This window comes from Giraffa tippelskirchi, chromosome 4 (genome assembly GCF_054371585.1).
Source record: "Giraffa tippelskirchi isolate mGirTip1 chromosome 4, T2T-mGirTip1v1.2.pri, whole genome shotgun sequence".
Classification (NCBI taxonomy): domain Eukaryota; kingdom Metazoa; phylum Chordata; class Mammalia; order Artiodactyla; family Giraffidae; genus Giraffa; species Giraffa tippelskirchi.
The window spans coordinates 59,172,089-59,186,767 of record NC_137278.1 but is presented as its reverse complement, the minus strand read 5'-3'; the positions used below and the strand labels follow the sequence as shown (position 1 = coordinate 59,186,767).

General features: G+C 40.0%; 1 protein-coding gene across 39 annotated transcripts in view; it reads left to right on the top strand.

Moving 5' to 3' along the window:
- GCFC2 (GC-rich sequence DNA-binding factor 2) overlaps positions 1–14,679 on the top strand; it is an 87,239-nt gene that overhangs the window by 4,551 nt on the left and 68,009 nt on the right. For 32 of the 39 annotated variants that reach the window (XR_014082819.1, XR_014082818.1, XR_014082810.1 and 29 more), the window contains exons 1-2: positions 9,106–9,427; positions 13,111–13,236. Coding sequence is in view for 15 of the 39 variants with exons in the window: in XM_081593048.1 (XP_081449174.1) it covers positions 9,157–9,427; positions 13,111–13,236 (397 nt within the window). In the remaining 24 variants the exon portion in view is untranslated. Of the gene's footprint in view, positions 1–9,031; positions 9,069–9,105; positions 9,428–13,110; positions 13,237–14,679 lie in introns of those variants that run through there. The other 7 variants (XM_081593043.1, XM_081593042.1, XM_081593052.1 and 4 more) reach the window with 4 other exon arrangements.

The window sequence follows — 14,679 nt, the reverse complement described above, 5'->3', positions numbered from 1 at the left end:
ATGAATTTTACATCATGCAGCCACCACCTAGATCTACATGAAGAATTTCTATCATGCCAGAAGGTTCCGTTGTGGCCTTTCCATTCACTACCCGCTTCTCAAAGATCTCTATTATGACTAAAGTTTTGCCTGTTCTTGAACTTCATATAAATGGAATCAGGAGATCCAACCAGTCCATCCTAAAGGAGACCAGTCCTGGGTGTTCACTGGAAGGACTGATGTTGAAGCTGAAACTCCAGTACCTAGGACACCTGATGAGAAGATGTGACTCATTGGAAAAGATCCTGATGCTGGGAAAGATTGAAGGCAGGAGGAGAAGGGGACGACAGAGGATGAGATAGTTGGATGGCATCACCGACTCGATGGACATGAGTTTGGGTAAACTCTGGGAGTTGGTGATGGACAGGGAGGCCTGGTGTGCTGCAGTTAATGGGGTTGCAAAGAGTCGGACAGGACTGAGCGACTGAACTGAACTGATAAAGTGTCTATCTTTTTGCGTCTGGCTCCTTTCACTCAACAAAATGTTTTAAACATGTATCTGTGTTGCTCTGTATATCAGTAGTACATTCTTTTTACTACATAGTATTCCATTAAATGAATATTCCACAGTTTATTCATTTTCCAGTTGTTAGATGTTGCTTTTCCCCCAGTTATATTTTACTATTATGAATAGAGCTGGTATGTTATGAACAATTTTGTACATCTTGTTTTTAAAAGATGTACATTTATTTCTCTTTATCCCACCACACTCTTGGAAGATCTGATTGGATGGCTTACATAATAAAACATTCTAAGAGAGAAACAATGACCTTGACTTTGTCACGTTCTTAAATTCAGTAATAGTTTTTTTTTTTTAAACCAATACCTAAAATAAAGGGTTACAAATATGTGAATATAACTGAAATCATCAGTTTACAGAAAATTATAATTTTCCAATCCTAAGAAAATTTTCAAGAGAAGTTGCTAATTTTATTGATTCCCTATCCCAGTGATTTTCTTTCTTCAACGCACTTGCAAATCATTAGCAACTTCTGAATCAGGTGAAGAAATACACGCACACAAATATTTGGTTTCTTTATGCTGGTTGTAATTGCACCAGGGGGACAAACAGCAACACGTGCAGTGTCTGAGACACTCTCAAACCACAGATCCAGTGCCTTCTGTTGACTACGTCAGCCTTCTTCAGTGATCTTACTCTTTTCCTTTACTTTCTGGCTACTCAGAGCGTGGTCCTCAGACCAGGAGCATCAGTTTCACTTAGGAGCTGCATTAGTTATTTTCTGTTGTGTGACAATTTATCCCAATATTTATCAGCTTAAAACAACACACTTGAGACTGTTTAAGAGACTGATCTCTTAAACAGATGGTGTTGGGGAAACAGGATATTCACATGCAAAACAATGAAATTGGACACTTATCCTACACCATAAACAAAAAGAATTTCAAAATATATTAAACACTTAAATGAAAAGTCTTAAGCTGGGTAGGATTGGGGGCAGGAGGAGAAGGGGACGACAGAGGATGAGATGGTTGGATGGCATCACTGACTCGATGGACATGGGTTTGGGTAAACTCCAGGAGTTGGTGATGGATAGGTAGGCCTGGCGTGCTGCAATTCATGGGGTCGCAAAGAGTCGGACACGACTAAGCTACTGAACTGAACTGAAGCTGTTAAAATTAAAAATTAAAATTCTTAAGGGAAAATCTTCATGACACTAATCTTGGCAATGATTTATTGAATATGATGCCAAAAGCACAGGCAATGAAATGAAAAATAGACAAGTAGGACTACATCATACTAAAAAGCTTCTGCCCAGCAAGAACAACAGCCATCAGAGTGAAAGGCAACATACAGAAAGGGAGAAAAATATTTACAAACCATGTATCTGGTAAGAGATTAATATCCAAAATATATAAGGTAGTATTGCAATTCAGTGACAAAACCACTACCAACAACAAAACCATATTAGCTCAACATCACTAATCAGGGAAAGGCCAATCAAAAAAACCACAATGAAACATCACTTCACACATGTTAGGATGGTCAGTATCAAGCAATCATTCAACAGTCAACAAGGGTTGGCAAGGTTGTGGAGAAACTGGAATATTTGCATACTGTTGGGTAGGAATGTGAAATGTGCAGTTGTTGTGAAAAACACTATGGAAATTCCTCAAAAAGTTAAAAATAAGACTACCATTTTTGTTCTTGATTTAGTCACTAAGTTGTGTCCAATCCTTTTGCAACTCCATGGACTGTAGCCTACCTGGCTCCTCTGTCCATGGAACTTCCCAGGCAAGAATATTGGAGCCGGTTGCCATTATCTTCCCCAGGGGATCTCCCTGAATCAAGGATCAAACCCAAGTCTCCAGCACTGGCAGGCGGATTCTTTATCACTGAGCCACCAGTGGAGCCCAAGACTACTATTTGATCCAGCAATCCCATTTCTGGGTATTTATCCAAAAGAATTCACATCAGGATCTTGAAGACATATTTTCATTCTCACACTTATTGCAGCACTTTTCACAATAGCCAAGGTATGGAAACAACCTAAATGTCTATTGTCCAATGAATGGATAAAAAAAAACATGGTATATAGAGACAGTGGAATATTATTCAGTATTAAAAAAGGAAATTCTGCTATATGTGACAAAATGGATGAACTTTGTGGACATTATGCTAAGTCACAGGAGGATAAATACTGCATGATTCCACTTACATGAGGTACGTAAAAGAGCCAAACTCTTAGAAGCAAAAAGAATAGTGACTGCCAGGGGCTTGGAGGAGGAGAAATTGGGCATTAAAGTACGACATGTAAAATTCAGTTAAAAAGTAAAAATTCTAGAGATCTGCTGTACAACATTGTGTTTATAATTAACAGTACTGTACTGTACACTTAAAAATTTGTTAAGAGGGTAGATCTTATGTTAAATATTTTGAGCATAATTTTCCTAAAAATATTTTCTAACAGGTCAATCTGTAGAGCTAATTTGGCTAATAGCAGCTTACTGTCAGGAGAATGGTCCTCAAGGGTATTGTGACCCTTCAATCTCCGGACAAGGAACCATCATACTAAGTACTCAAAAGACAGATACTGCACAAATGAAAACAATTAGGTCCATAATTTTATGGATGCATTTCCACCATAGGCAAAGTCACTTCAGTCATGTCCAACTCTTTTCGACTGTATGGATGGTAGCCTGTCAGGCTCCTTTGTTGTCCATGGGATTCTCTAGGCAAGAATACTGGAGTAGATTTGCCATGCCTTCCTCCAGGGGATCTTCCTGACAGGGATAGATCCCGGATCTCCTGCTCCTGCATTGGCAGGTGGGTTCTTTACCACTAGCACCATTAATAAGTATTTTTAATTCCCAAAGGAGAGAGTGATATTTTACTTATTTATGCAATTTCTCAAAAAATTGTTCTCTGAGAAAATCTGACATAGTTTTGGCTTAAAACTGAAAATATATCTATTACTTAGAACAATAGAGAATGAAAAGTAGCACTATTATGAGAACGGAGGCAATTTCCAAGACTGACACCACCCTTCTGTAAGTAGCACATTTCTCAGTAGAGGGAGCTCAGGACCCACTGATTAATGGCTAGAGAAGCTAACTAAAATGTCACTTCCCTGTGGGATAAACGATTTGTTTGAGTAAATATGACATCAATTTCTAAAACCTGGGAATATTTCATATGCCAATTTTCTTTCAATTATTAATCTCAGAAATTTTAAATTACATAAGAGATGAATAATGCAAAGTTTCCTAATAACCTTTTATTAATTTAGTAAGTTAGTATTGTCTTGGAGAAGGAAATGGCAACCCACTCCAGTATTCTTGGGTGGAGAATCCCATGAACAGAGGAGCCTGGCAGGCTACAGTGTGTGGGGTTACAAAGAGTCAGAGATGACTACTGTCTTATTATTGCTCTTTAAACCAGAAGCTATTCCCTTCGCCAGGGGATCTTCCTGACCCAGGGATCCAATCCAGGCCTCCCACATTGCAGCCAGATTCTTTACCAGCTGAGCCACAAGGGAAGCCCAAGAATACTGGAGTGGGTCGCATGAAGCGAGACACGACTGAAGCAACTGAGCACATACGAAGGCTAGTGCACAGGTGTTCACAGAAGTTTTGTGTGTAATAGTAAACAAACAAAATCCCCCAGATATTCATCAACAGATAAATGAATAAACACATTTTATACATACATACTGGCTTTTCCAGTAGTCATGCAGGATGTGAGAGTTGGACCATAAAGAATGCTGAGTACTGAAGAACTGATGTTTTGAATTGTGCTGGAGAACTCTTGAGAGTTCCTTGGACTCAGTCAATCCTAAAGGAAATCAACCCTGAATCTTCATTATAAGGACAGATGCTGAAGCTGAAGCTCCAATACTTTGGCCACCTGGTGAGACGAGCTGACTCATTGGAAAAGACCCTGTTGCTGGGAAATATTGAGGGCAGGAGGATAAGGGGAAGACAGAGGATGAGATGGTTGAAAGGCATCACCAACTCAATGGACATAAGTCTAAGCAAACTCTGGGAGATAGTAAAGGACAGGGAAGCTCGGTGTGCTACAATCCATGGGGTTGCAAAGAGTTGAACACAACTTAGCAACTAAACAACATAGCAACAATACATACATACAATGGAAAATTACTTTGCAATGAAAAGGAATGAATAACTGATGCATGAAAGCATAGATGAATCTCAAAATAATTACACTGAGTGAAAAAAAGACAAAAGAGTACATACTAAAAAACTGCATTTACATAAATATCTAGAATATGCAAACTAATCTATGGTGACAGCATATCAGAGGCTACCTGGGGATGGAGAGGATGTGGGGAAGGACAAGAGAGAGATAACAGAGGGCACTGAAGATGTTCAGTCTCTTGATTTTGGTGACAATTTCATAGCAAAACATCAAAGTGTACACTTTAAAAATGTGAAATTTATTGTATGTCAATTCTATCTCAATAAAACTGTTAAAAATAAAATTTGGAAATGAGAAAAAACAATAAGCTAGTATTGTAAATGGGGGCTTCCCTGGTAGCTCAGCTGGTAAAGAATCCACCTGCAATGCAGGAGACCCCAGTTTGACTCTTGGGTCAGGAAAATCCACTGGAGAAGGGATAGACTACCCACTCCAGTATTCTTGGACTTCCCTGGTGGCTCAGCTGGTAAAGAATCTGCCTGCAATGTGGGAGACCTGGGTTCGATCCCTGGGTCAGGAAGATCCCCTGGAGAAGGGAACAGCTACCCACTCCAGTATTCTGGCCTGGAGAATTCCATGGACCATATAGTCCATGGGGTCACAAAGAGTCAGTATAGTGGGGGCAAATAAGTTGCATGGCATTATTCATGCTCTCTTGGGGAAAAAAAATTCCTAGTATTCATGAGAAAGCAAATGATGCAAGGTAGTGATGATTATGGGTACCTGGAAAGGCTTTTTGTTCCTTTGTTGCTTTTTATCTATTTCTATAGGTAACTCTGTGGGGTTGTTCTTATCTCTGCACTTCTTTTTAAACAACAACCCAATTTTTCTGATACATATTTTTTTCTTCTGGATCAAAATACTTAACCAGGCTCAACTGAAGCTTTGATGCCTGGAAGCAACCATTTGATTTTTATTTGTGCACCTATCATTTATGTGCAGATTTTACTGTGTAGATTTTACTGCTTAGCTTTCAAAGACAATCTCAGATACACCCATACCTGGGTTATTGTTGCTGGGTTTTGTTTTTTTGTTTTTTGTCTGTTTGTGTCAATTAAAGAAAATAGTCACAACCTAGAGGTTGAGAGTTATGTTTTATTTGGTGGGAATTTTTAGGACTTCAAGCCCAAGAGACAGCTTCTCAAGTAGCCCTAAAAGAACTGCTCCAAGGAGGTGGGGGAAGCAGTCAGGTTTGCATTGATCCTCAATGATCAATGAGGAATGAATGATCAGAGAAAAATGATCAGAGGAAAATAATAGAATGGGAAAGACTAGAGATCTCTTCAAGAAAATTAGAGATACCAAGGGAACATTTCACTCAAAGATGGGCACAATAGAGAGAAACAGTATGGACCTAACAGAAGCATAAGATATTAAGAAGAGGAGGCAAGAATACACAGAAGAACTATATGAAAAAGATCTTAATGACCCAGGTAACCATGATGATGTGATAACTCACCTAGAGCCATATATCCTGAAATGCGAAGTCAAGTGGGCCTTAGGAAGCATCACTATCAACAAAACTAGTACAGATGATGGAATTCCAGCTGAGCTAATTCAAATCCTAAAAGATGATGCTGTGAAAGTGCTTCAATCAATATGACAGAAAATTTGGAAAATTCAGCAGTGGCCACAGGACTGGAAAAGGTCAGTTTTCATTTTCATTCCAATCCCAAAGAAAGGCTATGCCAAAGAATGTTCAAATTACCACACAATTGCACTCATTTCACAGGCTAGCAAAGTAATGCTCAAAATTCTCCTAGCCCAGGCATCAACAGTACGTGAACCGAGAACTTCCAGATATTCAAGCTGGATTTCAAGCTGGATTTAGAAAAGGCAGAGGAACCAGAGATCAAATTGTCAACATCCATTGGATCATAGAAAAAGCAAGGGAATTCCAGAAAAACATCTACTTCTGCTTCACTGACTATGCTAAAGCCTTTGACTGTGTGGATCACACAAACTGGGGAAAAATTCTTAAAGAGAAGGGAATACTAGACCACTTTACTTGACTCCTGAGAAATCTGTATGCAGGTCAAGAAGCAACAGCTAGAAACTGACATGCAACAATGGACTGGTTCCAAATTGGGAAAGGAGTACATCAAGGCTATATATTGTCACACTGTTTATTTAACTTGTACTCAGACTACATCATGCGAAATGCTGGACTGGATGAAGCACAAGCTGGAATCAAGATTGCCGGGAGAAATATCAACAATCTCAGATATGCAGATGACACCACCCTTATAGCAGAAAGCGAAGAGGAACTAAAGAGCCTCTTGATGAAAGTGAAAGAGGAGAGTGAAAAAAGCTGACAAACTCAACATTCAAAAAACAAAGATCATGGCATCTGGTCCCATCACTTCATGGCAAATAGATGGGGAAACAATGGAAACAGTGAGAGATTTTATTTTCTTGGGCTTGAAAATCACAGGAGATGGTGACTGCAGCCATGAAATTAAAAGACGCTTGCTCCTTGGAAGAAAAGCTATGACCAACCTAGAGAGCATATTAAAAAACAGACATTACTTTGTCAACAAAGGTCTGTCTAGTCAAAGCTGTGGTTTTTCCAGTAGTCATGTGTGGATGTGAAAGTTGGACCATAAAGAAAACTGAATGCTGAAGAATTGATGCTTTTGAAATGTGGTGTTGGAGAAGACTCTTGATAGTCCCTTGGACTGCAAGGAGACCAAATCAGTCAATCCTCAAGGAAATCAGTCCTGAATATTCATTGAAAGGACTGATGCTTGAGGTTCCAATGCTTTGGCCACCTAATGTGAAGAGCTGACCTATTAGAAAGTACCCTAATGCTGGGAGAAGATTGAAGGTAGGAGGAGAAAGTGACATCAGAGGATGAGATGGTTGGATGGCATCACCGACTCGATGGACATGAGTTTGAGCAAGCTGTGGGAGTTGGTGATGGACAGGGAAGCCTGGCCTGCTGCGGCCCATGGGGTCGCAAGGAGTCAGACACGGCTGAGCAACTGAACTGAACTGAATGCAACAAAGGGCAGGTAGTCTTAACATCAAAAGTATTTTTGTGAATTAAAGAAAACCAGGTATCTCAAGTTAAGGAATTTAGCATTTTTCTATATGTGGGAAAATGCAAGAGTTTGGGCTCACTGAAATAATTCCTTTCATATGCATCTCAGCTATCTCGGGCCAGTATCCTGCTTTCCTCAGCACTCACTGTTTCAGTTTCAGTTCAATCTCTCAGTCGTGTCAGACTCTTTGCGACCCCATGGACTGCAGCACACCAGGCTTCCCTGTCCATCACCAACTCTCAGAGCTTGCTCAAACTCATGTCCATCAAATTGGTGATGCTATCCAACCATCCCATCCTCTGTCCTACCCTTCTCCTCTTGCCTTCAATCTTTCCTGGCATCAGAGTCTTTTCCAATGAGTCAGTTCTTCGCATCAGGTGGCCAAAGTATTGGAGTTTCAGCTTCAGCATCAGTCCTTCCAATGAATATTCAGGACTGATTTCCTTTAGGATGGACTGGTTGGATCTCCTTGCAGTCCAAAGGGACTCTCAAGAGTCTTCTCCAACACCACAGTTCAAAAGCAGCAATTCTTCCATGCTCAGCTTTCTTTATAGTCCAACTCTCATATCCATACATGACTACCGGAAAAAACCATAGCTTTGACTAGACGGACCTTTGTTGGTAAAGTAATGTCTCTGCTTTTTAATATGCTGTCTACGCTGGTCATAGCTTTTCTTTCAAGGAGCAAGCGTCTTTTAATTTCATGGCTGCGCTTACCATCTGCAGTGATTTTGGAGCCCAAAAAAAATAAAGTCTGACACTGTTCCCATTGTTTTCCCATCTATTTGCCATGAAGTGATGGGACCAGATGCCATGATCTTAGTTTTCTGAATGCTGAGTACTCACTAAAGAGCAGCTAAAGCCGGATCACAGGTATTATTTTCTGCCCAAATGCCCTGGAGAGCTGGAATCACTGATTACTGTAACATCCTTGTTTATTGATACGACAAGAAATGCTTCATTTCTCCTTTGTTTTAATTCTTGTTTGGAGAGAGGACTTCACTCTCCCTAGAAAGTAGAAGAGCAGATCCAGTTCCAGTCCAGGATGTGGGCATAATGGCTGATTCCTCGAAAGCGTTTGTACAAGGGAGCCTATGAGCGCTGCTCTCCACAGCAGAGTCTGCGAGAATTTCTCAGCGACCATGTGCTCAAATTTACCTTATAAAGCAGTGAGAACGCTCTACATCCCCATACCTCATCCCTGGAACCTCAACTCTAGAGCAGATGGAAAGAAGCAAAGCACGCATGCGAAGGGCGAAGCTGACGTCTAAGCTGGGCGGGTCCCTTGCAAGCAAAGCATAGGAAAGGTAGGAGCGTCAGCCTGGGTACTTGCCCTAGCGGGGCGGGGTTGGCCGGCGGGAAGGGGAAGCTGCGCAGGGCGCTGGGTCCTCGGCCATGGCTCACAGGCCGAAAAGAACGTTCCGGCCGCGCCGAGCAGACTCTAGTGACAGCGACGGCGCCCAGGAGACATCTGTTGAACCCAGGGCGACGGGGGAGCAGGCGGCCCGGGACCCTACGGTGGAAGGGCCGCCATCTGGAAGAGGCCACGCGGCGGTGACTGAACTGCTCCGCCGGGGCCGGGGCCGCCGCCGCGGCCGGGCCTGGGCTAGTTCCCGGCACGCCACGAGAGCGGCTCCGCGCTTGGACGGATCCTCGGACGTCCCAGGTGACGCTGGGCAGCAGAGTGGGCGCCCGGAGCGGGGAGCGGGGTAGAAGACCGCGGGGCTGTCTAAAGGTTTCTGGAACGCGGTGCCTACCACAGCAGCGTTGAATCGCGGCGATGCGGGCCTGTGAACACCGGCCTGCTGCCTGCATGTCCATATTGGGCCGCTTGGGGGCGTAGAAAGAGCCCTGAGCGGTTTGGGCTTGTGTTTGTTTGCATCGTCAACTGAACCCTCACCAGTGACAGCTTTAAGTGTTACTCTTGATGCTTACGGAGAACCTAAACTGTCACCCAAGAGTTTAAAAATTCCTAATACTCTTAGGTAGGCGGAAGTGCTTTCTGAACCCAGTTCTTTTTCTCGAAAACACTTAACCAAACCGGTACGCTGGGAAAACTTAGGTGACAGACTTTGGGACTTTTTTTTTTAATCGGTTATTTAAAGAAAAGATAAGCATAGCAGTGTGTGTCACTACCAGTAGATTGAGCTTCCCTTGTGGCTCAGCTGGTAAAGACTCCGTGCGCAGTGCGGAAGACCTGAGTTAGATCCCTGGGTTGGGAAGATCTCTTGGAGAAGGGAAAGGCTAACTCACTCCAGTATTCTGGCCTGGAGAATTCCATGGACTGTATAGTCAAGGGGTCGCAAAGAATGGGACACGACTGTGCGACTTTCACTGATTGGTGACGCTGTAGACCAATAAAGTGTTAAATGCAATGCAGCAATTTTGAAGTACCTTTGCCTTCTTGAAAATAGGATTCAGGCAGCATAAAGTTGTTTACATGAGATGTGTTCTAGTTTGAATTGGAGTTTAATAAGAATATAGTTAGAAATAAAGCTATATAGTTAGAGAAAGAAATAAAAACACAGAAACAGACTTGGAAGGAACGTGTATAAGTGGGATCTTGAAGTATAAACACATTTAACTTCTGACTCAGACACACATAAAAATATTTGAGATTATATTTCAGTCTAAAAGGAACTTCTAAAAATATTCCATCGTGAACTTAGTAGTAAAGTCTATAGACGCAATCAGCTTCTCCAGGTAAATGGCACTTTTTACCTACTTTATCTGCAATCTATGGCACGCCAGAATACATAACACCCAGGTTTAATGAATTGAGGTTAATCCGTGCCCTGTTAATATGAGTAGAATATCCAGTTTGTCACCTGTGGATAATGTCACCAGTAGAATGATAATTCAACATTTCTGATTGTCACAGGATGAAATACCATGTAGAAAACTAACCTATGTTGCTAATATGTTACGTGTTTTTTTTTATTATTATTTTCAAGATGGTATAATTTCAATAAAGTATCTGTTAAAAATATATATATAGTTTTTGGTTATATAGTCTTGATGTAGGAATATTTTCACCCCAGTATTTTTAGTCCAAGTGATTTTGTTGATTTCTTAGTCATTGTTAGTAATCACCTGTTTGTCTGAAGTTTTCATGATTTTTTAAATATTTTTGTGCTTTATGTAAGTCATCTGGTTAAACTTCGGTTCTCAAACTTTTTGTTCTTACCCTTTTGGTCTTAAAGTTTACTCTTTATACTCTTTAAGAATAATTAAAGATCCCAAAGAACCTTTGTTTCTGTGGATTGTATCTATAATGTTTATTGTTGTTCAGTTGCTAAGTCATGTCTGACTCTTTTGTGATCCCAAGGACTATAGCCTTTCAGGCTTCCCTGTCCATGGGATTCTCCAGGCAAGAATACTGGAGTGGGTTGCCATTTCCTTCTCCAGGGCATCTTCTCGACCCAGGGATCAAGCCTGAGTCTCCTGCTTTGGCTGAGGATTCTTTACCACTGAGCCACCAGAAAGGAAGCCCCTATAAGGTTTACCGTATTAGAAATTAAGATACATTTTTATGCTTTTTTAAAGTTAACTCACTACATGTAAGGGTAAGAAACATTTTTATGAAAAATAAACTGTTTTCCAAAAAATAGTAAGAATGACGTTGTTTTCAGTTTGCAAATGTCTTTAATGTCTGGCTTATCAGAAGACAGCTGAATTCTGAAAGCTGTCTCTGCATTCAGTCTGTTGAAATATATTGTTTTGTTTGAACGTGTGAAGAAAATCACAGATAGGTGATTACGAGTATTTAATAGCCTTTCTAGTTCTTTGAGGGTATTCTACTTTAGTATTACAAGGAAGCTCAAAAAGTAATAGGTTTTCAAAGGTTAGTTTGCAGTGGATGTCAACTGAAAAAACACACAATATGAGAGTTGTGAGTTAAGTTTTGTTTGGGGCAAAATGAGAACTGTAGCCCAAGAGACAGCATTTAATGTATTTCTGAGAAACTGCTCCAGAGATGTAGGGAAGAGGTCAGTATTATATATGATTTTAGTGAAGAGGAGTTGTGCAGTCAAAAACACGTTTTAGCAGAGGCTTGCTGCTAGTCATGAGGAGCAAATGTCACCATTAATGATTTTAGTGCTTTTCTAGATGTGAGGGGATGCAAGAACTGGACTCATAAAATCTCCTGAAAATACCTGTCTGAAGGCCTGTTCTGCCAGTTTTCCCAAAGCACAGAGTGCCTCATTCCTGATCTCTACCCTGAACTCTTTTCAGGATGTTTTGAAGATCAGTACCTATAGTAGTTTGTGATTTAATCCTTGTACAGGCAGAAGGCAAGTGCCAATTTCTACGTGACACGTGGAAGCTGAAACCATATCACTTTGTTACGCTCAATTAGATTAAAATCCATCCGTGTGTTTTGCACTCTGAATGGATCTTTTACCCATGCATGATTGGTAGCCTCTTCGTTCCCTAAGCAGGGTTCAAACCTGCACTCCCTTCATTAGAAGGCTCAATCTTAGCCACTGGGCTGCCAGGGAAATCCCTAAGGAGCATTTTTAAGATAGAGTAGTTATTTATGCAATCTTAAATCTTAAGGTTATTCACAAATATTACAAAATAATTGTGAACCAACAAGTCCTTTTTTGTCAATAATGCCATGAGTTCCTTTATGTTTTGCTCATTCAGTCCTGGTAACACTTCTATGGGGTGTTCTCTCTTACTACCATCTTTATTTATTGACTAATTGACTGTGTCCTTTCCAGAATCACACAGTGGAAATAGATTCATGATTTAGTTTGAGACTGCAGTGCCCATTATAGTACTTCTTACCACCAGCCTAAATCCAAGAGTTGGATTTCTCCATTTAGTAACTTTGTGATACTGGACATGTTATTTAGCCTTTCCATTCCCTAGTGTCCTCATCAGTAATAGCATTTACTTTATTGAATTGTGAGAATTAAATGAAATATATTTTGTAAAACAGACTTCAGTATGCCTAACACATAGCAAGTATACACTAAGTGTTCTTTTATCTACTTATTTACTACCACTGTTCATCTTTTCTCTTTTAAATATTCCTTCATTTTTTTGTCATTTACTTTTTCTCTTTTTGTTTTTTCCTTCTTTTTGTTGCATTCTTTAATAGTATGTATTTCATATTATTTCACTAGTTAAGTAGATAATGCAAATAGGATATATTGTTGCATATTTATTAGAGTGTTGATTTCAGAAAGGAAGTTAAAGAAAGGTCTGCATATCTACTTTAAATATGTGGAGTAAAATTAAAACACTGTATTTTACGTATGCTATGTGTTGTGTAGAATTTCAGTTATTGATTCCAACATCCTGAATCTTTCTTGTTATATTCAAAAAATGTCCTGTTAGAATCCACACTGGTTGATCTTTCAGCCGACGAAGAGGATGGAGCACACCATTCTTCAGAAAGTAAAGATGATCAGAGTTCATCTCCCAACAGCTCTAGGACTCTGGAGGATGAGTTTTCATCAGTAGGTCAGTAATTTTTGTAATTTTGGTTAAGAATTTTATTTCTAATATTAGTATTTTTCTATACCAGTGATTCTTGGTTTTGATAAAACTCTAGTGAAGTATGGGGCAAGTAAGTTACTACTAATGATTGTCAAGGGACCAAAATTGGTTGTCATTTCCATTACATAACATGCCCAAGGTCAGATGGGCTTGTAAGAGGCAGCACTAGGATTCCAACCTAGGGAATCTGCTGCAGAGTCTATATCCTTTTTTTATTGTTTTTTTCAGATTTATTTACCTATTTTATTTTATAATAGCAGTTGTTTTGTTATGTCCCACAATTTTGTGGGTCAAGAATTTGGGCAGAGCTTAACAAAGAGAGATTAACTGTGTTCCGTGTGGCATTAGCTGAGCAGTTTGACTGGGGCTAGGGAAGGGATCTTGCCTTGTACATCTCAGGTTCAGCATAATGTTTACCTGAGCATAGTTAATGATCTATAAATGCTGAAAAAATTAATGATAGAGAGCTGAGTTCCACTCCTCGCTCTGCTTCTAAATAGCTGAATTAGTCTAAAAGGGTAATGAACTACTCTGGGCCCTGGCTGCCTCAGAGCCTGAATTCTTAACCATTGTGCTCTACTGAGTGATTCATGCCATCTTGCAGTGGCTGAAAGATGGTAAGAATTTGTCTGTGAGGATGTTTCAAGTACAGGATGCAGCATTATATAAAAACCTAGGGAAGATAACCAGAGTAATGTGCAGAGAGCTAAAAAGTAGTTGTTGGACTGAAAATGCTTGGTTAAGGTTTAAGAAAGAAGAAGAAAAAGTAAGGTACAGATTGAAGTCAGATAATCCAGGGTTTTGAGGAAACTACTGAAAACTTTATGCAAATAGATGACATGACCGTTTTTGTGTCTTAGAAAGATAATTCCATTCAAGGGTTGGCAAATTACCACCTGTTTGCCAAATCTGGCCCACTATCTGCTTTTGTGAATAAAGTTTTATTAAAGCCATGCTCATTCAATTGTGTATTGTCTGTGACTGCTTTTGCACTACAATGGCAGAACTGAGGAGTCATAACAGAGACTTTATGGCCCAAAAAGCCAGAAATATTTCCTTGGCCTGCTCTAATTCAAGGTTCTTAACTTCTCTTGTGCTGTGGACTCTCTTCAGTTTCATAAAGCCTAAGACCCCTTCTGAGCAAAACAAAATATGTAGCTTTATAAAGAAAACAAATTAATTTGAAATATAATTGTTAATATATATTTTTAAAGATTTGTAATATAGTAGCAAGTGCTTTATTAACATATGAAATAACAAGAACCAGAAGTTCTTGTAATTTTTTTTCTTGTACAAGTTCATTAAGCTGCAGAAATACTTAGTGATGAAGCCAGTATTAAGAATTGAAGTCTAGTAAACAGTAAAGTTTTGTCCAGACTCTAGATACAGTGCTGTCCAGTAAAACTT